At 36.2% G+C, this 24,196-nt stretch overlaps 2 protein-coding genes across 3 annotated transcripts in view; one reads left to right on the top strand and one right to left on the bottom strand.

Annotated features, from left to right (window-relative positions):
- The window catches only part of Aplf (aprataxin and PNKP like factor), a 114,299-nt gene extending 109,443 nt beyond the window's left edge, over positions 1–4,856 (bottom strand). For both annotated transcript variants that reach the window (XM_046422527.2, XM_046422518.2), the window contains exon 1: positions 4,598–4,856. In XM_046422527.2, the coding sequence (XP_046278483.1) occupies positions 4,598–4,693 (96 nt within the window). In that variant the 5' untranslated portion in view covers positions 4,694–4,856. The remainder of the gene's footprint in view (positions 1–4,597) is intronic.
- Positions 4,857–5,127: 271 nt separating this feature from the next.
- Positions 5,128–11,589, top strand: Fbxo48 (F-box protein 48). The gene is made up of 3 exons (XM_046425729.1): positions 5,128–5,216; positions 6,979–7,320; positions 7,780–11,589. Exons 2-3 carry the CDS (start codon positions 7,015–7,017, stop codon positions 7,939–7,941), a joined length of 468 nt encoding a protein of 155 aa, XP_046281685.1. The 5' UTR covers positions 5,128–5,216; positions 6,979–7,014; the 3' UTR covers positions 7,942–11,589.
- Positions 11,590–24,196: the final 12,607 nt, after the last annotated feature.

The following is a 24,196-nucleotide window of genomic DNA, read 5'->3' on the forward strand; positions in this document are numbered from 1 at the left end:
AAACTTAAGACTGAAATTGAATGCAGACCAATTATTGCAAAAAAAAAAATCTTTCTATATACCAATCAATGTTCTTATATATGGAGCTTCCCAGCGTCAGTCCCAGCATGCACTCCAGAGTTCAGTCATTACCACTGAGACTCTACCATAACATTTGATGAGAAGTTGGTCTTATTCCACAGCAGAGCAAGTTAGTTGATTATGTTTAACATTACTGTTCTTACAATGTACCAAAGCCCGATTTAAGATAACATCTTAAGATGTTAAGATAGAGAAAGTTTAAAGAAATGGACTCAATTTTGGCCTGAAGCTTTCCATTAAAAGATTCAAAGGTGTTAACAAGCTCTCTTGAAAGGTTACTAATATACTAGATGTGAAATATTCTTTGGACTTGTGAACGTACTTTCCCATAAGAATAATGGTGTAAATGGCAGACTATCGGGCTAATTCATAAACAATTATTTTATCCACAACAGTGACCAAATGTGGATAATTTTGATTTTAAAAACTAAAATCCAATGCTTTTTGAGATACACTACTTCAAGCTTGTTGAATTGTTAGCCAATATAATAGAACTGCCTGACTTGATACCATTAAATTTCTACTCACCCAACCTATTTACCTTATGATACTACGTGCATAGTGAATGCCATATAAGTATAAGAACATCATCCTCATCATTAATACATTGTGATAGTAAGTGAAAACATAAGTAGAGCTTAGGAAGATGAAATTGGATTTAAATCCCCACTTGGAGCTTAGGAAAATGTATGCTTCTGAAAAGTTACATTACTTTTCTTATTCAGTTCAATTCAGCAGAGACCTCTTAAAGATTTGTGTCAATCATTTTATTTAGCATGTCTAGAAGTAGTTTTCAACTCTAGCTTTGCAACAGAATCACCTTCAGAATTTTAAAAAATACAGACATAAGACACTATCTACAAAATCACATTTCCAGAGAAAGAAATTCATACAAAAGTATAGAGATATGTGAGTAGATAGTACATTCCAGGTGAGTAGGAAACAGGAAGGGAAGATTTGGAGTCACTGATGTTATGCAAAGCAATTCCTTATACATCTGTTAGAATGGCCACAATATAAACACCTGGAACAATAGAAACTCTCATTCTTTGCTGGTAAGAATGCAAACAACACAGCCAGTTTAAAAAGACAGTTCAGCAATTCCTTACAAAACTTAATACACTCCTGCAACATAATCTAGCAATTGTGCTCTTTAGTATCTACCCAAATAAATTAAAAACATGACTATACAAAAACTTCTACATGGATGTTTATAAATTGCAAAATTCAGAAGCAACCAAGATGTCCTTTGGTAGGTGAAGGAATAAACTGTAATACATTCAAACAATAAAATATAATTCATCATTCAAAAGAAATGAGTCATCAAGCTTTGAAAAAGACATGGAGGAAATTTAAATACATATAATTAAGTGAAATCTGAAAAAGCTACATACTATACAATTCTAAAAATATGACATTCAAGAAAAAGCAAAACTGTAGTAGAGGCAGTAGAAAGTTCAGTGGATGCCAGGAGTTCAGGGGAAGGAGGAATAAATAGGCAGAAACACAGAGGATTTTTAGGGCACTGCAACTCTTCTGCACATTACTGCAATTATGAATACATATCATTACACGTTAGTCAGAACCCATCGAATACACAATCTCAAGAGTAAATCCTAGCGCACACTATGCACTTTGGGACATGCTGGTGTGTCAATGTAGATTGAACAATTGTAATATGTACCACATTGGTGTGAGATTGTTGATAGCAGGGAAAGGATGGGGGACCATATGAGAATTCTGTACTTTTTATTCAGTTTTGCTATGAACTTAAAACTATTCAATAAAAAGTTCTTTTCTAAGAACTGGGGCTGGGGCTCAGTGGTAGGGTGCACTGGACTGGTACACACGAGGCACTGGGTTCAATCCTCAGCAGCACCATATAAAAATGAAATAAAGATATCGTCGTGTCCACCTACAACTAAAAAAATTTTTTAAAGTTCTTTTCTAAAACTAACATTTTAAAAAAGTAATGTTTGTTAAACAGAATCATTGACATACGGAGAGTCTAGTCAGTATTTACTCAATTATCCAATATGCCATACACTTTCAAATCTTAGAGCCTTAACTCATATATTCAGTCAGGTTGATGGGCCCTTCCATCCCTACCACCACTTTCTACACACCAAATTACAACTGTTCTAACACTTCAAAGTCCAACTCAGTATGTCACTGAGTTCATGAAGCTTACCCTGATCCTTCATCTTAACCACAAGCATCTTCTATACTTCTCTGTACCAAGTAACATAATTCTGTTTGATTCATGGTGTTGAAAAAAATTAATTAAAGGTGATCTTTTTAAAATTAGGGGGGATAATATCTAAAATCCAGATGGCTTACTACTCTGTAAAAACAATATCACACTATAACCAGATTGTGGCAAAAAGCAGGAACTACAATGAGATCCCTCTCTTTGTGGCCTCAACCCTGAGGCAAGGTGTTATCATTTATTATTGTTCCTATATTGCTTTTCTTACTCTTCCCACTTTACTCACTTAAAAATGCATGCTTGGCTCCAGTCCCCATTTAAGGATTTACCCTGCTTACCTATCTGCTTATGTATCATACCTCTAACCTAGAAATTTCTTGACAGCAATGATTTATTTCACCTTCTTTTTGTTTCTACACTCCTTCTTATATACTTATCAACTATTTTCTGAATTTAGTAAATTATTAATCAATACAACAGCAAAACTAATTAACACATAATTATTACAAATGTTGCTACTTAAGCTTTAGTAATTGGTAGCACTGCTTCTTTACAATGTTCAAATTCACTTCAAAATTCAAAGATATTCTTTTTACATTCTGTATCACATTGGGACTCTTTTTGAAGGCAAGAAAAAGTAAGAAGCTGAGATACAAAAATAAAGAGATCATGTATTGAAGGCTTATAATGTGCCAGGGTCTGCAGCCTGCTGCCATATTTATAAAACACAAGTCAAAAATCCATCCATCTTTTAACCAGTCCCACAGTACTCTGTATTGGTGACACAACTCCTTAAGCAAGGTAAAAACTTGTTAGTCCAGACATATGATTACTAAAAGCACATACTACATTGAGTTTCTAACCTTGATATTTAAAAGAAACAAGCAAAGCCAAAAAACATTCCTAGGTTCCACCTTCAAATGTTTAATAGGCTAACACACTATGTTGAAAAGTAACAAGGTGTTATGTAACATTTAAATAATTACTTGCCCAGGAAAAATATATAGTACTGAACTCAATAACCTTACTACAATACACACACACACCCCGTTGGAACCAACTTCCACAAAACAACCTTTTTTTCCCAGAGGAGTAACCAATGGTCCATTAAGACACTGTAAGTTAACCAGGGTAATAGTCAACATTCCTTACTCGGTGGTATTGGCTGCCACATATCAATACAAGAGAGAACTCCTACAAGGCAGGGACCCATGCCCCACTTAGCTTTGTTTGCCCCAGCAGTACTAAGGTCTGCAAAATGCTCTACACAAACTGGGCAATACACAAGAAGTGTTAAATGCGGGCGAGGAGGGGGCAGATATGTATGTGCTCAGGAAGGCATTTTTAGAATTCCATAATGTAATCTGAAGCTTTTCTCTTTATTGTAACAAAGAGAATAAACATATATCTTAGTGGCAATATATTGTTCAATTTATTGTTCAAATTTCGTAATAAAGATAATAAAACCACCTGATTCACAGGGTCTTGAAAGGATTAAATCGAATGGTATATATAAAGTCTCCTAGTCAGGCATGGTGGCACAATCCTGTAATCCCAGTGACTCAGGAGGATCACAAGTTTAAAGTCAGCTTCTGCAACTTAGTGAGTCCCTAAGCAATTTAGTGAGACCCTGTCTCAATATTAAAAAAAAAAAAAAAAAAAACAGAAAAGGGCTGGGGATGTGGCTCAGTGGTTACACATGGCTGGATTCAATCTCCAGTATCAATAAAAAAAATTAAAAATAAAGTTTCTGTAGGTCAATGGCTGGAACACTACACCACATACTACTTAAGAATTAGCTATTGAGATTACTAAAAAAAAAAAAAAAAAAAAAAAAAAAAAAAAAAGTTATTATAATAAAAGAAAGACCCACAAAGCCAGAGCTGAAAAGAAATTAACTCAGGTGAGATAATTTCACTGTTGACAAACCTTTTTAGGGCCAGATTCTACTGTAAGTATTTTAGGCTTTGCAAGCCAAGATACAATATCCTCAACCCTTGGAGTAACTATTAGCCAATTTCACATTTTTAAACTGAAAAACTATTCTTAGTTCATGGTCGATACAACAACTCACAGTCCTAGTTTGCCAACCCCCTGGATAAAATGATAATGATGGTTAATACAGTCTGTGCTTTTAAAGACAACACAAAGAAATGTTTGTGAGTTGACTGAAAAACATGTTTCCTCAAACTTCCAAAATCCAGTCAGGCAGGACTTGTGAGGAATGGAGCCAGGACTTAAGGCCTCAAGAGCCAGCAAGAACCTCACAAGGCTCTCCAGGTCCGCCAAGCCCCCGCCCACACTTACTCCCAGCAGCGGCCCGCGACCGATCACCGTCTCCCCGGGCGCCAGGGCCACCCGGGGGCCGTCGCCCAGCGGCCGCAGCTCGAAGCCCCCAGACATGGCGGGCTTAGTTAGGTCCCTTCGCAAGAACACGGGCCCCTGCAGCCGTTTCCGCCTTCCACAGACACGCGCGGGGCATGCCCAGGCCCCTGGAAAACAGAGGGGGAGGGGGAGCAAAGACTCAGCTCGGGAGAGCTCACTCCTTGAGGGGCAGAGGCCCCAGCGCCACTTCCGGAGTCCCGCCCTCCACCCAAACGAGTGACGCAATCGGGGATTCCCCCTTCAGGTCTTACAAATTATTGTTTAAAAAACCCGGCTTCCCTACACCCCCATCCATTCTCACCGCCCACCGGGTTTGGAGGACGCCGGGCCTTGTAGTCCTTAGCGCCTTCCTTTGCCTTCGTTCAAGAGCTGAGACGACATAGAAAAACTACCAATCCCAGGAGGCAATGCGCGCGCCTCTGCGCCTGTGCGAATTTGAGTCGGCAGGGCGGGGCTAGAGTGGGCGGGACGTGAAGGATGATGGGGAAGGATTCGAATCCCGGAGGATTTAAATTGCTGGAGGAGAATCCACCGCTGCCCAGTAAGTAGGAGGGTCTTCCCTTCGCGGACCTATAGGCCTGCGCGCTCTGGGGCACGACCCATGCGCAAACCAAGCCTTCCTTCAGTGGCTTGGAATCGAGGTGACAGTTTTGACAGTTGTTCATTTGTCAGTGCCAGGTGTTCTTGGGTTTCGGGCAGCTGCAGCTCACCCAGAGCACACAGGAGGGTAACTAGGATGAGACCCGAGGTCCCGACCGTGGATTCCCGAAGGATGGAGGCTCTCCGAGAGTTAGTCTGAGCCCGACGTCCTACCAAACTGAAAAGCTTGATTCATGAAAGACAGAAAAGAAGTAGTTTTCTAGGCAACTAGTCAAAACTGAACTTGAAGAAAGATTCATAGAGAGATTTTAGGAACCTGGTCAAGGCACTCCCGACTGTCAATTTCAAAAACCTTCCTCCTCCTCCAGTGGAATTCTGATGGGAGGAAGCGTTTTATTCCCCAGTGAGAACATTTAAATGCAGTGTAACATCTTCCTAATATGAGATTCTTTTCAAAAACATGGTGGTTTGGCTTTGGTTTGTTTGGATGGTAGGAGAGGAGAATGTGCGAAGATTCATTGCTCATGACTCATCGTCTTGTTTTGTCAGTTTTCTTACTTCCCCAAAACCTCAAGACAAAGTCCTTTCCTGAACACAGGGTTACAATTCTAACCACTACAAGTAATTTGTATCATAAACAACCTAAAGTATGGGAGCCACTGTGGTCTGGGCAAGTCCAGAAACATTACTGTATAGCACACTTGAATAGGGCAATTGCTATTAGCTGAGCTAAAAGAAGCATTCCGTTGTATCTTGAACCCCTTCTACTATACCCTGAAGCCCATTTTAAAATGAAGTTCAAAACGTTCTAAACTGATTTTAAGTAAATACAAGCTGTCTTTATATGTGAAGGTAGCTCAAGAATAGCGATTTCAGAACCTTTAAATCTGTAGTCACATAATCCAGCTGGCTGAATTATAAACATTGTTTATAGTTATTGCTCACTTGCTTGATGCCTTAGATACTATTATACTTAGCTCATAATTAACTATACCAGTAGGATATCTTTAAGAGGCCATCTCTTAAACACTAGTTTGAATTAAATATTTGAGACTTTGTGTCATTATGACCAGGATCTCATTCTCTAGTCCATTTCCTTTAGTATTTGTGTCAAATTGAGCCCCTACCCACTAGGTGCAAATAGACAAACAATTCTTATATGAATTACTAAAAAGAATCTTTCTTATGATTAAGTCACAAATTATAGATGAAGAACTTAATGTCAAGACATCAGTTCTTACAAACAAGTATTCTTACTTGGGTTTGATAGAATTGACTCATACTCATTTTTAAAAGTACTTTTAGTAAATACTTGAATGTGTTCTCTCGGTAATTATAAACTCAATAAATATGGTCTGACATGGAGAATCATTTCCCTTTTGGACAGTGTTCTTTTAGAAAAAAACAACAAACAAAACAAAACATTTAGAAACAACCCCATTATTAAAAATATTCCATAACGAAGGTAACCAAAATGTTGAGTGCCTCCCATGTGTAATTCAGATGTGAGGCTATTTTATAAATTATCCCTGTCAATCTTTGTGAACCACATGAAAAGCAGCATTGGCACTATTTTACAGATTCAGAAGCTTAAGTAAAGAAGAGTTAAAATTCTTTAATCATACCCCAAAAGGTATCTCATTCTGAGTAGGATTTGTAGTCTTATCTGAAGAGACAGAATATGTTTAAACTTTGCCTTTTAGGTTACAAATGAAGATAATTTATTAAAACATCACGCTATGCAGAAAAATTCCAAGAGAAACAATAATTTGAGAGTTTCTGACATAGGATTGAATTCTGTGGATGCTGAGAAGGCAATAAACGAGAGTCAAAATAACTTTGTTGAACTGCTGCCTCTAGAAGTCACTTTTAAAATTTTCAGTCAGCTGGACATTCAGAGTTTGTGCAGAGCTTCTGTGACATGTAGGAGCTGGAATTACACAATAAGAAACAGTGACTCTTTATGGAAGCCCCACTGCTTGACTGTAAGAGCTGTGTGCCAAAGAGAAATAGATGACGACCTAGAAAGTGGTTATTCCTGGAGGGTAAGTTTACCCTTTCCTGTTCACAGTGCTTTTGACAGTATTATGGTGGTGGGTTTGGAAATGGTAGGATTACATATACAGAATAATGTACAGAGTGTGAGGACTTTGGGAAATGAGTTAAAGTTATTATTATTTTCCTGCTAAATACACTGACTCCACACTATCTCCCATTCACCCTTTCATATTTTCAAATCCTAAATTCAGGAACTTTCCTGTTAGCCATTTCAGTCCCCTTATCCAAAACATCCAGTAAACTCTGTGGCTCAGTCTCTGTGTACACACATATACATAAACACATGCACACATTCATGTGCATATACATGAATGTATTAACATGTGTATATCAATGTAAGAACCTAATATTCTCAGCCCTGTGAGTCAGCTTCTCTAGTTTGAACAAATTCACTAACCAACCACTTCCTACATTCTTTTTGAACAATGATGGTTTACCCCTTTCAGGTAATACTACTAAGGAATTACCAGAAGAGTAAAGTAAAGCATGAATGGCTAAGTGGCAGATACAGCAACATATGTTCTCCCATTAGCCTCCCAGAAAAAATTATGTGCCCGATGGATGCAGATACGTGGGGAGAAATTCTAGAAGCAGAACTGGAAAGATAAGTAGAAAAAAACTACAGTCAGATCTTGTGACTTTGAAATTTCAAAATGTCTGTACTTACAAAAGTTCTGTTGATATTTTTTATCTACCTTTTTAATATTTAACATTTAAAAGTAAAACTTTATTTTTGTTTTACACTTTAGTAAAAAATATTTTTTTGCTTTTATTGTAATGTGAAAAAATCATGAACTGTTTTATGTAAGAAATAATATACTGATAGAATGATTTCAAATGTATTGTTTAATGTACTTGTGTTGGTATTTAGTAAGACTTTAAATGTTAAGAGTTTGGTATTTGTGTTTTCTGTTTAATGATAATTCAAAAATTTAGGAAGCAACTTGAAAAAACTAACTTAAACAATAGACATAAATAAACTCATGGGAGGACTACATGAAAATAATAGCAATATATTTAAATGCATAATAAACTCACATTTCAATAACTTTAAATTTTCCATTCCAGTGGAATCAAATTGAATTATCAAATTGTTAAATGTTAAACCCGTGGTTTAGTTTAAAATCAGTCTGATTTTAGGGCTAAAGCTCATCAGATTAAGATTTCCATTACTTTCCTACAAACCTGAGATTATTCTCAGTGGCTGAAAATGTGTGGAGAGTTTCCAAAGCACAAATACCATCAGAACTGCTATACAATATAGTCTAGTAAAACTTCTGATGGCCTTAGAGCACCATCTAGTGTATTATTCATTGGTATAAAGACAAAGGACTTTCAGCTCCTTTTTGTTTTCTCCATATTTAAAAGAAAATCAAAATTATCCTAAAGAATCCTTGACACTTGACTTTGTTAAAGTTTAAAACTTTCAAAGAACCTTTATTTCAACTTTTATTTCTCTTTTTCGAAAGAGCAGATGATATAATATTCCATCATAGTGTTCATTATGAATCAGGTCACCACCATGTTAAAAAGTATTTACAAAACATTTTAGTTGGTATGGGGTTTTCTTCTTTAAGTGTTCTCTATGGCACAAAAATAAGAATCCAGAAAACTAGAATTTAATCAGTAGGCAACTAAAAGAAAGAATCCTATACACTCTATACAAATTGCCATTGTTGGATCAAGCAGAAAATGAGTGATAATCTTCTACTTACCTTTTTAGAGTTGGAAAAGGCCTTGAAAATCAGGCAGTTCAGTTTCCAGGGCTGTACAATAATTTCATCCTTCAAACCCTGTCAGTCAGCAAACCCAAGTTCAAATACTTCTTATAGGATCCCCACTATGTGACAGAACCGTCCTATTGTATGCTAGGATAACTCTGATCAATATCAGTTTGTCCTCATTGAACTGAAGACCACCTTTCTGTAACATTTGCGTATTAGTTCAATCATTCTTTGATTGCCACTGCTAACCTGTCTCTTCCTATGTCTTCTCCACAACTTATGCTATTCATAGAGCATAATTCCTGGACCCAGCAGTGTTCTCTTCTGCCCATGTCTTCTTAACAAAAATGTAATTGGAAAGGAAGAGACCCTACTAATTTTATTTAATAAGAGATAATAAGAAAGCACTTTGAAATTATTGGAAAAATTAAAGCTTTAAAGCATTTTATGAATAGCATCTGTGTACAATAGCATATGGACACATATAGTAGTATCATCTTTTGTAATGGATGTGAACTCTTGTCTTTGCCCAACCCTTTCACCATCTATTGCCTTCCTCTATTAATAGAGATCACCCTAATTGGGGAAATTGTCCTTCTCACTTCTTCCCCATGCTGTTATTTACAGTGTCCTGTCTCCTTTACCTCTGTGTGAGTCTAGGGATAGAAACATGACCAAAACCACCCTCTTCCATGAGTCAGAGGAAAAAAATCCATTTCCTCTTTACTGTTGAAATGGTCCCCTGCCACGCAAAAACAGATTATCATAAGAGAATATGGAGACAACAGGAAAGAGAAACAGCTACAGGAGAGGTCTGTTTGCATTTGGGACCCTGGTTTTAGTCATTCCCTGTCTGCGTACCTAAACTAACACAAATTGAGTTTCAGCCTTTGCACTAAAAGCCCTACCTGATGTAATTTCCTTTGTTTATTTGTCTAGGGGGTGATATTTGTGGTTTAGGTAAGTCTATGTTTTTAAGATATCAAACCTTGATTTGTCCATAGTGCTTCTAATTTTATGTCCTGAAAACACTTCTTTGACTCTTACTTCCTCATCAGTCATTCATTGCTCAATCTGCTCTAAACTGACCTACACTCCACATGATTAAAACTGTTGTTATCCAAGTTACAAATGACTTAATTGATGAATCCATTGAATGCATTTTGGTTGTTCAGGTATTTGACACCCATAAACATTCAGTTCTTATAACTTCTAGGTTTGGGGCTAGAACCTCTTGGATTTTTTCTTTGCTTATTCTAACCAGTCTTTTCAGTTTCTTTCAAAGACTTACTTTCTTTCTGCTACTTACTACATGTTGATGTTTCTTAAGGAACATCCTAGATAATCCCACCCACTCCTCCAGCATCAACTATGGCCATCGTTGGTGCTGATGATGTTCACACCCAGGACACAGATCAGATCTGCCCGGTAGGCTCCAGACACCTGAATCAGAACTCATTCTCTCACAGAAATAATTGTTCTTCATCCCAGACCTCAGTGAATGATGGGCTTTGTTCAGTAGTTACCATATTTTACTCTTCTCCAACATTCTCCATGTTCAAGCAGAAGTCAAGGTTTAGTGATATTATCATCCTAATACCTAGGCATTTCAATCCTTCTCCATATTTATCTCTGCTTCATTACTTAATTCCGATCCTTATCTGAAGTTAGGATTACTTTAATAACCTCTTAACTGGTGTACCTGCCTCCAGTTCTTTCCTCACCAGTATAATCTTTCTAAGTCCCCAAATTATCATATGACCTAACTTAAACACTTCAATGCATTCAGGTAAAGGTCAAAATTCCCTGGCAAAGTTTGTACAGTTTCTAATGATGTGGTCTGACCTGTAACTAGCCTCTTATCGCACCACTATTCCATCCTATAACTTTTTAGTTCAGTGACATCAAGCTATGCAGTTCTCTGAACATGTAAATTCCCTCAATTTTCTGCCTTTTGCACAGGCTGTTTGATATATCTATAAACTTCTTCCTTTGATCCTCCATGAATTCTTTTCTTGGCAAAATCTTTTGTAGAACTCATCACCTTAGCCTGGAAACAGTCCTACCTACTACTGTTCTGGATTAAGTGACCCTTTTAAGGTTTCTGTACTTCTTTGTTTATACCACACTCAAAGCTGTCATACTATGCTAAATTTTATATTTTCTTTTTCTGTCTCTTTAGACTGTGAATTTCTTAATGGCAGGGACCATTTTTAATTTATTCTTTTGTATTCCACACGGTAGTACTCCATAGATTTGTTAAATTATTTCTATAGTTTATTTATTTTAATTCTATTCAAAATAATAATAAAATTCTTTATTGTAAGTAATTTAAAATCTGCATTGTTATAGTAACAAATTTACTATATTGTTAATGGACAAGATTGCATTGAATTGCAAGTACAATGCTCAAGACATAGGAGATGTTTGATATTATTGCTACCAAAGGAATAAGTGTTCTACTCTTCTATAAAGATGTAAGACAAAAGTAGAAGTGTTTTGTTATTTTTTTAATAAACACTTGAAAATAAACTGAGCCTCAAAAGTACCACTTATTATTTTATGTTACTGGGTCACCTCAATCAATTTTATGTATTACTTTGCAAGTTAAATGAATAAACTTTAGTTTGGTTTTTATACTACTATTGCATTAAAACAATTCGTATAATAAGTTATAAGCTATGATCACAGTTTATACCAAAAGGAAAACTTTGGAACTTGTTGATTAGTTGTATGTTATGGACTTAAACCCTGCATTTATCAGAGCAAGCCATTAGCATCTGAGAATGTGAGTGGGTGGAGCAGAATGCAAGGAAGGCGCACTCGTACTCATAGATAAAGTCATGTGTTAAGTTTACCCAGTGTGTAAAAGAAGTAAGATTATTGGAAAGAGTGTTAAGGAATTTCGAGTGTTTTTTATTTTTACAGTTAAAGATTTAGTATTTTATTTTTAATATTATTTTAATCATACATGCACACAATATCTTTATTTTGTTGTTTTTATGTGGTGCTGATTGAACCCAGTGCCTCACATGTGTGAGGCAAGTGCTCTGCCACTGAGCCACAACCCCAGCCCAGTATTTTATTTTTTTAATTCTAATTTGTTATGACAGCAGAATGCATTACAATTCATATTACACATATGGAGCAGTTTTTCATATCTCTGTACACAAAGTATATTCACACCATTTGTGTCTTCATACATGTACTTAGGGTAATGATGTCCATATCATTCCAACGTACTTTCCTACCCCCATGCACACTCCCTTTTCCTCCCACCCCTTTGCCCTATCTAGAGTTCGTCTAATCCTCCCATGCTCCCTCTCCCAACCTCACTATGAATCAGCCTCCTTATATCAGAGAAACCATTTGGCATTTGGTTTTTTGGGATTGGCTAACTTCACTCAGCAATATATTCTCTAACTTCATCCATTTACCTGCAAGTGCCATGATTTTATTCTCTTTTATTGCTGAATAATATTCCATTGTGTATACCACATTTTCTTTATCCATTCATCTACTGAAGGGTATCTAGGCTGGTTCCACAGTTTAGCCATTGTGAATTGTTCAGCTGTAAACATCGATGTGGCTATGTCCCTGTAGTATGCTGTTTTTAAGTCCTTTGGGTATAAGCCAAGGAGTGGGATAGCTGGATCAAATGATGGTTCTGTTCCCAGTTTTCCAAGGAATCTCCATACTGCTTTCCATATTGGCTGCACCAATTTGCAGTCCACCAGCAATGTATGAGTGTACCTTTTCCCTCACATCCTCACCAACACTTATTGTTGCTTGTATTCTTGGTAATTGCCATTCAGACTGGAGCAAGATGAAATCTTAGTTTTGATTTGCATTTCTCTAATTGCTAGAGATGTTGAACATTTTTTCATGTATTACTTGATTGATTATATATCATCTTCTGAGAAGTGTCTGTTCAGTTCCTTGGTCCATTTATTGATTGGATTATTTGGAGTTTTTTGATGTTTAGCTTTTTGAGTTCTTTGTATGCCCTAGAGATTAGTGCTCTATTTGATGTGCAAGTGGTAAAAATTTGCTCCCAAGCTGTAGGCTCTTTATTCACCTCATTGATTGTTTCTTTTGATGAGAAGATTTTTAGTTTGAATTCATCCCATTTATTGATCTTAATTTTATTTCTTGCTCTATGAGAGTCTTATTAAGGAAGTAGGGACCTAATCCGACATGATGGAGATTTGGGCCTACTTTTTCTTCTATTAGATGCAGGGTCTCTGGTTTCATTCCTAGGTCCTTGATCCATTTTGAGTTTTGTGCATGGTGAGAAATAGGGGTTTAATTTCATTTTGTTGCATATGGATTTCCAGTTTTCCTAGCACCATTTGTTGAAGAGGCTATCTTTTCTCCAATGTATGTTTTTGGCGCCTTTGTCTAATATAAGATAACTGTAATTATGGGGGTTAGTCTCTGTGTTCTCTATTCTGTACCATTGGTCTACCAGTCTATTTAGTGCCAATACCATGCTGTTTTTGTTAACTATTGCTCTATAGTATAGTTTAAGGTCTGGTATAGTGATGCCACCAGCTTCACTGTTCTTGCTAAGGATTGCTTTAGCTATTCTAGATCTCTTATTTTTCCAGATGAATTTCATGATTGCTTTGTCTATTTCTATGAGGAATGCCATTGGGATTTTGATTGCAATTGCATTAAATCTGTATAGTACTTTTGGTAGTATGGTCATTTTGACAATATTAATTCTGCCTATCCAAGAGCAAGGTAGATCTTTCCATCTTCTTAGGTCTTCTTTGATTTCTTTCTTTAGTGTTCTGTAGTTTTCATTATACAGGTCTTCCACCTCTTTTGTTAGGTTAGAAACTTTTCTTAAATTTCTTCTAATTTATGACCCAATCTTAGACCAGGACATAATTATCAATAAAATCTTTATAAACTTTAGACCTTAGGATACTTGCATATTTGAAAACCTAACTTGAATTATATAACATTCCTAATCATTTTAATTTCATCTTTGCTTTGATTTTATATCATCTTTTCTCCAAGATGTCATATGCTCTAATATTAACAAAAATTAGTAGTAACATCAGGAAATTTTGAGAAAAATACATAAGATGGGAAATGATGTATTTTTATCTGGATTTGAGTTGGAAAGCCAGAAATGTCAAATTGATAAATTAAATCAACAACAGGCAAAGTTAATTAATTATAATAACCAAAATTTATTGGGTGCCTCCTCTCTGCAAAGCACTATGATTATGTGGGGGTCATCTTACTCTATTTTATGGTAAGAAACCTGAAAGAGAATGATCTTATAAATCTAGTTCATTCCCACTCCTCAGCACCTGTAAGAGTATATAATACACAGTAGGTTCCCAATAAATGTTTACTGAATGAATTTAAAAACTAAGAGTATCTAATAATTCAGATGGAAAAGCCAAGCTGGTGGGGCCTGCCTATAACCCCAGCAACTCTGGAGGAGGCGGAAGGCAGAGGATCACAAGTTTGAGGCCAGCCTCAGCAATTTAGCAAGGCCCTGTCTCAAAATAAAAAATAAAAAGGTCTGGGAATGTAGCTCAATGGTAAAACACCCCTGGGTTCAGTCTCCGGTACCAAAAATAAAAAAAGGAAAAGAAAGAGAAAGAAAAACAAATGGAAAAGTCAAGAATGTTCCTACTAGTTTTTATTCTGAAAAATTTTAAACCCACAGAAAAGTAAAAATATATGACAAACAATATCCACCTAGATATAAAAGCTGCTAACACGTTTCTTTTTTTTTTTTAAGACAGAGAGAGAATTTTTTAAATATTTATTTTATAGTTTTCGGTGGACACAACATCTTTATTTTATTTTTATGTGGTGCTGAGGATCGAACCCAGCTCCTCACGCATGCCAGGCGAGTGTGCTACCACTTGAGCCACATCCCCAGCCCTGCTAACATGTTTCTACATTTGTTTTATTTAATATTTATTTTTGTTAAAATATTTGAAAGTAAATTATAGGCATGATAATATTTTACCCCTAAAAACTTCAGCATGTCATCTCTTGAATATAGTTTTCTATATGTAGAATCATTTACACATCTGAAAGTTTTTAGTGTCAATATCATATGATTTAGAGTTCATTTTAAGTTCACCAGTGGACCTCAAAATGTCTTACAGATTCAAACAAGATTTATATATGTATATAGAGTTTTTTATTTTGTTTTGGTTGGGTTAGGTTGGATTTATTGTTTGTTTTGTTTTGTTTTTGTCTCATTAATCCCTTTTAACCAGAAGCATCTTTCTGCCTTTTTTTTTTAAGAACCGAAGTTGATTATCTCATAGAATATTCTGTAATTGATTCATCTGATTCTTCATGATTTGATTCAGGTAAAATATATTTAGCAGTTAGACTACAAAGGCAATGTAATATACTTCTTATTTCATCACCTAAGAAGCATGTAACATCTAATTGTACTATAGGAGATGGTAGTCTGACATTGGATTAAGGCAGTAACCAAATTTTTCCACTTCAGAGACTTTTGTCCATAGAATCACAGCTTCTTTTTTAATAATCCCTTTCTAGATACTCTCCTGTGGCTAACTGTGTGCTAAGTACTTTGTAGACATTACCTGACACATGACTGGTTTCCTCCAAGACATTTGCTAAGTTCTCAGTCTCTACAGGATTGAAAGCTAAGGAGCTAAACCCGTGAGAAACAAAATAGAGATTTTGCAGTCTCACAATACTGAAGACACAGTGATTACAACTGAAAACCCAGCAGAGGCAAGGGATCTGGTGAACAACCTAGGTTTTCAGTTAGAACCCCTAGGGGACTCCATTCAAAGGGCTCTATCCTCAATTTGACTGGATCCCTGATTTGATTCGGGTAAATAAAACCCACTGCCTAGCAGAGGACAGGGTGAATCCTCTCAAAGAAGATGATGTGGCCTAGAGTCTCTAGTTTTCCATATGCAATGTATACATTAAATTTATAAAAAATATCAGGCATGCTCAAAGATAGTACTAAATCATTTAAAATAAGATGAGCAAAAACCAGACCATAGAACCAAGTCTCAAGAACAGTGGAGTTTAAAATGCCAAATGTCTTCTGTGATATAAAGGGGTGACTCAAAATGGGGTAGGGAGGAAGAGCATGAGAAGAAGATTACCACTAAATAGGGAAGAGGGGTAGGAAGGAAAGGGAGGGAGAAGGGGAATTACACAGAAGATGGAATGAGACCCTCATCGTTACACAGAATACATGTATGACGATGTGAGGGAAAAAAAAAGAAGTGTGTCACATTAGATTGGGTAGAGCGAAGTGATGGGAGGGGAGGGGAGGGGAAGGGGGAAAGAAGGACAGCAGAATAAAATAACCATTATTATTGCTGTATGTATATACGTGACTGTATGACCAGTGTGATTCTGCAACCTGTATACTCAGAAAAATGAGAAATTATACCCCATCTGATTCAAATGTATGATATATCAAGATCATTGTACTGTCATGTGTAACAAATTAAAACAAATTTAAAAATTTTTTTTAAAGAATAGTAGAGTTTATAAATTGCCTATACACAATTTAAAAATAACTATGACTAGTATGCCCATGCAAATGGAGGAAAAAATGAAGTAGATTAAAACGGAGAGTTTTGCCAGAAAACTAGAGAATTAAAAAGAACTAAATGGAACTAACTGAAAACTACAATAACAAAATAATATAAGTGTGATAGCAGATTAGAACACTGTAAAAAGAGCATTTGTGAATTGAGAAATAGAACAATAGAAAAATGCTTAGGCCAAAGCACATACAGAAAAAAACAATTTTAAGAAAAAAGGATTTAGAGACTATGGAACAAATATAAAGGTTTGATACACTCATGTTAGAGTTCCAAAGGGCATGGAGAGAGAAAGGTAGCTCTCAAATTTCCCTCAGTTTAGTGGGACACTGAGGGTATCTCAAAAAGTTCCCATGGTTCATGAGAGGGCTATAGAAGTAACTGAGAAATAAGGCAAATAATAAGGTAAAGTAGAAGCCATGGGATTGACCAACTAAACCAGGAGCCGAATCATGGATGCTGCAGGGTCTTTTGAGCAATGGCAATATCAGAGAGATTTGCGGTAGCCCAGAGACAACTGTGGGAAGACCCCCCCATTCCCTGAGCACTAATTGTGCTAAAAACAGACTGCAAATGACAGAGACAAAAAGCACAATGAGAGAAGAGACTGTTGTCCAAAGTGGAAAGAGGCCTGTGCAGAAAGGCTGTTTGGAATGGGAAACAGCACCCTCACTCCTGATAGTATGCTGTGACTTAAGCTGCTTGCTCTCCCTAAATGCTAGGAAATGAAGGAAAAAAAGGAGAGAAGAATTCCAAATAGGGTGGAAAGGTTTATCAATTAAATACAGGAATTTCAGGTCAGCCACAAATCATTTTGTCTGTATGAGTATGTCCCAAATGTTGTATGGGACATATTTATACTAAAAAGTTTTTCCTTTTTTAAAATCCAAAATTCACATTTAACTCGGCATCTGTATTTTACCTGGCAATTCTAACCCCCAAAGATCAAGTAACGTGCTGACGTTGAATTAACACAAAAATAGCAGGAGCACTTTTCAGGGACAAGATTAAATCTTAGAATGTGTCCCATTCCCCACCAACTCCACATTCCTCAGGGAACAGAAGATGGGAGCTGACCAAGTGGTGACTTTGTAAAGTAACTCCTACCCTCCTCAGACCCATTCTGCCTAAACACACCACAAAATACCCAATTTCCAGTTTGATGTACTGGTATAGATCTTCCTTCTCCCAAGTTCCTGGAGAAATGTGGAACAGAAGTCTGCCATGAAATCCTCAAATGTGTCTGGAGGTTTCTAACTGGACCCTTCCAGAGATGCCTCAGATAACCCTCCTTTATTCTCCTGTCTTCTTTCTTTCATCTGGCAAACATCTCAATCTCTGGGTGTGAATGCTGATTTTGGACATATTTTATCCTTTTCCTATTTCCTATTTGTTGATAATTAATTAAATAAATATATGTCCTACATTATTCAATATTAATTATTTGCAATTAAGGAGATCCTCTTCTTTTTTCAAATGCCTGGGATCTTTTCCTTTGTGGCCTGACTGACTGAATTCTTCTGTTTCTACTCTGCTTTTGTTTTTTTGTTTTTGTAGGGTGTTTTTTTTGGGTGTGTGTGTGTGTGTGTGTACGTTTGTGTTTGGTTTTGGGGTTTTGGTTTAAGTCTTTAGAAATTAAAATCTGAGCTCTGACTCCATGTTTATCTGTATCCACCTTCCCCACAAAACTCACAGATGGAAGGCTACAGGAAAATAAGAAGTACTAGGGATGAAATATACAGTGGAAAAGTACTTAGAGATATCAATCCATTTTATTATTGTTCTTCACAGTAAAATAACCCTGAGAAAGGAAGAAAAAGAACTGAAAAACAGCAGAGGCTCAGATTAAAAAGGTAATTAGCAAAGCAAGGCCTGCTAGTCACGTTACTGATAAGAGATCAGCATCTTTGTATCCATTTCTACCATAAATAAACCCCCACTTTTTTAGTAAACTCATTCTGCATTTTCCAGTACCTTCTAGTCCTTGCCCAGTTAGGTCAGGATGAATGCTAAAATAAGATAAACCCAGAGTTTTACAAACCTTGCTGATTTACTGTGTTATAATAAAAATTAATTTGTCAAGGAAAAAATTTAATAACCATTTTTGAGGCCTATTTTTCAGTTATAAGTCTTCTGAGCCCTGCAGGGAAGGAACCAGCTAATGGTTTCCCAGTTTGCTCATTTTGATTTAGTTTTAATATAACAGAATGATACAATCTGATCATTAACAGTGGAAGCCTGGTAGAAAATACATAAAATTATAAAAGAAATATTCTAAAAATTACATTTGAAAATCTCTCAACTTAATGCTGTTTTTGTTTTTGTTGTTGTTGTTGTTGTTGTTGCCACCACCTAGGGAATAGACTGGGCACAATTTCTATATTCTCACTGTTTTAAAAAGAAGAAGAAAATTTAAAAAAAAAAAAAAGACTGTTTTTAATCACTGTTTTCCCTGTTGTTTTGTAGTGAAGTTTTTCTTTCTCTTAGACTCCTTTTATTCTTTTTACACTTGCTTTTCCCCTAAATGTTTTATTTAAAACATGACAGTATAATCACCTGATATACAATTGTTGACTTTAGCCATATTGGCTTCATTTTTATTTATGTCCCACTTCTAAACTTTCACCTACTGACATTTTGGACTGGATAATTCTTTGTTTGTGGGGTTGTTCTGAAAATTATAGAATGTCAAGCAGCAACCCCAACTGCTTTCCAGTAGCACGTCCTCCCAAAGCAACTGAAATTATCTCTGGACTTTGCCAACTGTCCTTGGGAAAAAAAATCACTCTCATAAAGAACCACTAGTAATCTGCATTTCACACATACACAAGCACACACACACCACCACCACCACCATCACTTATACACTTCTTTGAGTAGAAGTATTTAAAAGAAGGGTTACAGACCTCCTGGCAATTTAGCCCTGAATATCAAAGCATGTATTTCTTAAGGACATGAACACCTGCCTATTATCATAACACCATAAAAAGAAATTTATCTTTCATCTAATATCCACCCAAATTCAAATTCCCTCCATTGATCACAGAAAAGTGTATTTTCAAGCTCTGATTGCACACCAACCTGATAGTAAGAAGTTGTAATCTTAGTTTTTCCCCAATGATTTACCATGAACTTTTTCAGACGTTCAGTAAAATTGAAAGAACTTTCCCATCATGTTTCTCTTGCCATGAATAAAGTTAATATGTTTAAGGAACCCTTGTGGGTTTTGTGTGTATGAGTCTCTGTTTTTTTCTCAATTTTGAGTTCTTTGTAAATTAAGGAGATTCTTTATGATATATGTTGCAGTTATATTTCTCTCTGTTTGTAGTTTGTTTATTGACTTGGATATAGTGGGGTTTTTTCTAAAAAGTACACCCCTCTCAACTTTCATATTAAGGGGATATTTATTAACTTCTATTTTATCTAATACTTTTATTAAGAATGTGTATTGAATTTTATAAAAAGGCTTTTGGGCATCTGTGACTTAAGTTATAGATTTCTTGAGAATTATCAATAACTTTACAAATATTACATTATTACTACATGCTTCATAATAGTAGATTCTTGGTTAACACAGTACACACACAAGTTTCTCAAATTCAGAGAATAAATAATACTGAATATCATATTTTATAACCTTAACAAACTTAAACAGGCTAGCTTTCTTCCCCATAATTTACAATGAAAGTATCTCCCATTAAATATCTTTTATGGGTTTGTTTATAAATCAGATAGTCTTAATGGCATTTTGAAAGGTAGTTTTTAAAATTTTAAAGATACAAAAATGGAGATTCATAGAAGTAAAGCAACTTGAACAAGGTCAAATAGCTTGTGGGTGGAGGAGAGAGACCCTTTTTTCCACATCATCCTTGAGATGTGGTAAATGCTAACCACCTGCCAGCAGAGGGAGCAATATTTCTATTGAAACCCATGCAAAGAAAGCACTTGAGTTCCTCCCTCTAGCCATGTTTGCTGATGAAAAATTTCAGAAGTCAAGATTTGTCCAAATCACATACTTGAAACCAGTTTTTCCCATCCAATGTGGCAGGGTTGTACTGATAGTGGGGTGGGGTCTTTTTTTTGAAGAGAACACAGGGTTATGACCCCCCAAAATGAAAAACAGCCTCTACTGCTATAAATTTAAGATGCTAGGGGACATAATACCCCAATGAAGATATTTATCATCCCACTACACCCTTCAGTCCTTGCCTAGCTACCCAGTAGTTTTCTATTTTAATCTCCAAAGGTACAATTAATACCCCCCAACACACACACAAAAAAAAAATCTGTCATTTTTCTGTGCAGGTATCTTTCCACAGGGGTATTATTTCGTATCCCATGGGTGCCTAAAACTTCAGCCCACTATCTCCACTGATTCTTTAGTTCTATGAAGTTGGGCTGTAAGGGTGAGTTAATTTCATTGACTTAACAGATGTCAGCTTTGATATCATTGGTTCTAAGGGCTTAGAATCAAGTGTTTTTGGTTTAACAGTCTCTAAGTACAAAGAAATTTCTCATACTTACCAACATTGTAAATAAATTCTAATCTCATATATGATATGGATTATAAAAATAATTCACCTAAAGGTAGAAGCACTTGTAAAATTATGTTTTTATTCTTTCCCTTTGAAACTTATATATATGACAGAAGAAGCCAGGGGCCTTGGGAGAACTGAACAAGGTAATCAATATTCATGTACAAGATTCCATTTCATTTAAAAATAAATTTATCTCTGGGTGTGATGGCATACACCTATAATCCAAGAGACTCAGGAGGCTGAGGCAGGAAGATCATAAATTCAAGGTCAGTCTCAGCAACTTAGGCCCTAAGCAATTTTGATAGACCCTGCCTCAAAAATAAAAAAAAATTAAAAGGGCTGGGGATGTGACTTAGTGGTAAAACACCCCTGCATTAGATGCCCAGTACAAAAATAAAAATAAAAAAGTTATCACAGGTAAGTTTACACACACACACACACACACACACACACAGAGACACTAATATCTACTTCTCAAAATGGAAAGCAAAATGTGTCCAACTATAATACATAATTTTATCTCACTCTTAGTTTTAGTTTCTACTTTCCTGTCCCTGCCTAAAGAATCATATATTTGTAGTTCAAAAGTCATCATTCAGGATTAATAGCCATAGATAATAGCAACTCTGAGTTGAGTGCTTACTATGTAGAAGCTCTCCTCCCAATAACCCTTAGAAGAATTGCATTCCTGCAACTTCCCCCTATTAACTATGTGGTTAAATTATCTGTGCCTCAGATTTCCATCTGTAAAATGAAGATAACAAACGTATCCTACTATTAGAACTGTCATGAGAATTAGCAATCATACCCGATCTCCACATGCCCCACCATTCCACCACCTCACTCACTGCTGATGTTCTATAGATTTGCCTGTTCTGGACTTTTCATTTCATTTCATTCCAAGAAATTTTTGTATATGTTGTTAGATAGGATTTTTTTTTGTCCCAAACACAACTTATTGGAAAAAAATATTCTTTCCCCATTGAATGGTCTTACTATCCTTGTCAAAAACCAATTAACCAGGGCTGGGGCTATAGCTCAGTGGCAGAGCACTTGCCTCACAATTGTGAGGCACTGGGTTTGATCCTCAGTACTACATAAAAGTAAACAAATAAAGGCATGCTGTCCATATACAATTACAAAAAGAAAATTAACTAAAAAATTAAACTCAATTGACCAATAGATGTGTGGAGTTCATTTCTAGATTCTCAAGTCTGTTCCGTTGATCTGTATGTCTAGTCCTTATGCCAGTACTCCACTGTCTTAGGTTTTAAATGGGGCAAGATGAGTCTTCCAAATTTGTTCTTTTTAAAATTGTTTCAGCTATTCTGCCTCACAAGAGGGTTGTTTTTGTTGTTGTTAGGTTTGTTTTGTTTTAATCTTGCTTGGCTTTAGGAGTGTTCCATAATGAAGAGGGAGAGCACTGTTCCAGAAGAAAACACTTTTGAGTGATTGTGCTATTTTCCCTGCCAGTCTCATCCTGCAGTATATCTCTAGTCACTAAATTAGCAGAAATCATCAGCAATATTTTCACACTCAACGATCATTTCCCCTCTGGTATTTTCTGTATTGCACAGGTTTATGCAGTGACAAATAGAAACAAAGATATGGCAATAGAAACAGTGTCAACTCTGGTTAGTATTGATGCTCCAGGATGATTCCTTGCTGCTAACCAGTAGGACTTCTACTGGCATTAAAAAGACATATCAGAGATCTCAGAGCCTGGCACTTCAGGCCAGCCTTGCCCTTAAGAAGCTCAAATGGAGAGCCCAACCCAGAGATCACTTTTTTAGCTTGACAGCTTTATTTCTTTTTAAATAATGGCAGCTTATCTTTCCAGACCTTCATTCCATAAATACTTGGGGATTTAGAGTTAAATTTTGGCAAATTTTAACATTTTAATTTTATGCACTTCCTCCTTTAGTCTTTTGTGGCCTCTCTATTTTTGTTCTCTATGTTTATCCTTCAGCTTAGCTTAGCTTTGTGATGATTTTAGCTTTCTAAGGTTGGGCTTTAGAGTTTTTACTTTTCACTTTGTCTGCTCTTGACTTGTATATTGTGTCTTTTTTACCTTCTTTTAAATTTAACCCCAATTTTTTTTTAGACAAGTTCTAAGTGATTAACAAACTAGAGGTGGTCATAGCTTCCCCAGTTCTTTTTTTTTATTGGTTGTTCAAAACATTACAAAGCTCTTGACATATCATATTTCATACATTAGATTCAAGTGAGTTATGAACTCCCATTTTTACCCCAAATACAGATTGCAGAATCACATCAGTTACACATCCACATTTTTACATAATGCCATATTAGTAACTGTTGTATTCTGCTACCTTTCCTATCCTCTACTATCCCCCCTCCCCTCCCCTCCCATCTTCTCTCTCTACCCCATCTACTGTAATTCATTTCTCTCCTTGTTTTTTTCCCATTCCCCTCACAACCTCTTATATGTAATTTTGTGTAACAATGAGGGTCTCCTTCCATTTCCATGCAATTTCCCTTTTCTGCCCCTTTCTCTCCCACCTCATGTCTCTGTTTAATGTTAATCTTTTCCTCCTGCTCTTCCTCCCTGCTCTGTTCTTAGTTATTCTCATTATATCAAAGAAGACATTTGGCATTTGTTTTTTAGGGATTGGCTAGCTTCACTTAGCATAATCTGCTCTAATGCCATCCATTTCCCTGCAAATTCCATGATTTTGTCATTTTTTAGTGCAGAGTAATACTCCATTGTGTATAAATGCCACTTTTTTTTAGCCATTCATCTATTGAAGGGCATCTGGGTTGGTTCCACAGTCTAGCTATTGTGAATTGTGCTGCTATGAACATCGATGTGGCAGTATCCCTGTAGTACGCTCTTTTAAGGTCTTTAGGGAATAGTCCGAGAAGGGCAATAGCTGGGTCAAATGGTGGTTCCATTCCCAGCTTTCCCAGGAATCTCCATACTGCTTTCCAAATTGGCCACACCAATTTGCAGTCCCACCAGCAATGTAGAAGAGTACCCTTTTCCCCACATCC

The sequence above is a fragment of the Marmota monax genome, unplaced genomic scaffold (genome assembly GCF_021218885.2).
Source record: "Marmota monax isolate L192 unplaced genomic scaffold, Marmota_monax_Labrador192_F-V1.1 WCK01_AAM20220418_F8-fsc00015, whole genome shotgun sequence".
NCBI classification, from domain to species: domain Eukaryota; kingdom Metazoa; phylum Chordata; class Mammalia; order Rodentia; family Sciuridae; genus Marmota; species Marmota monax.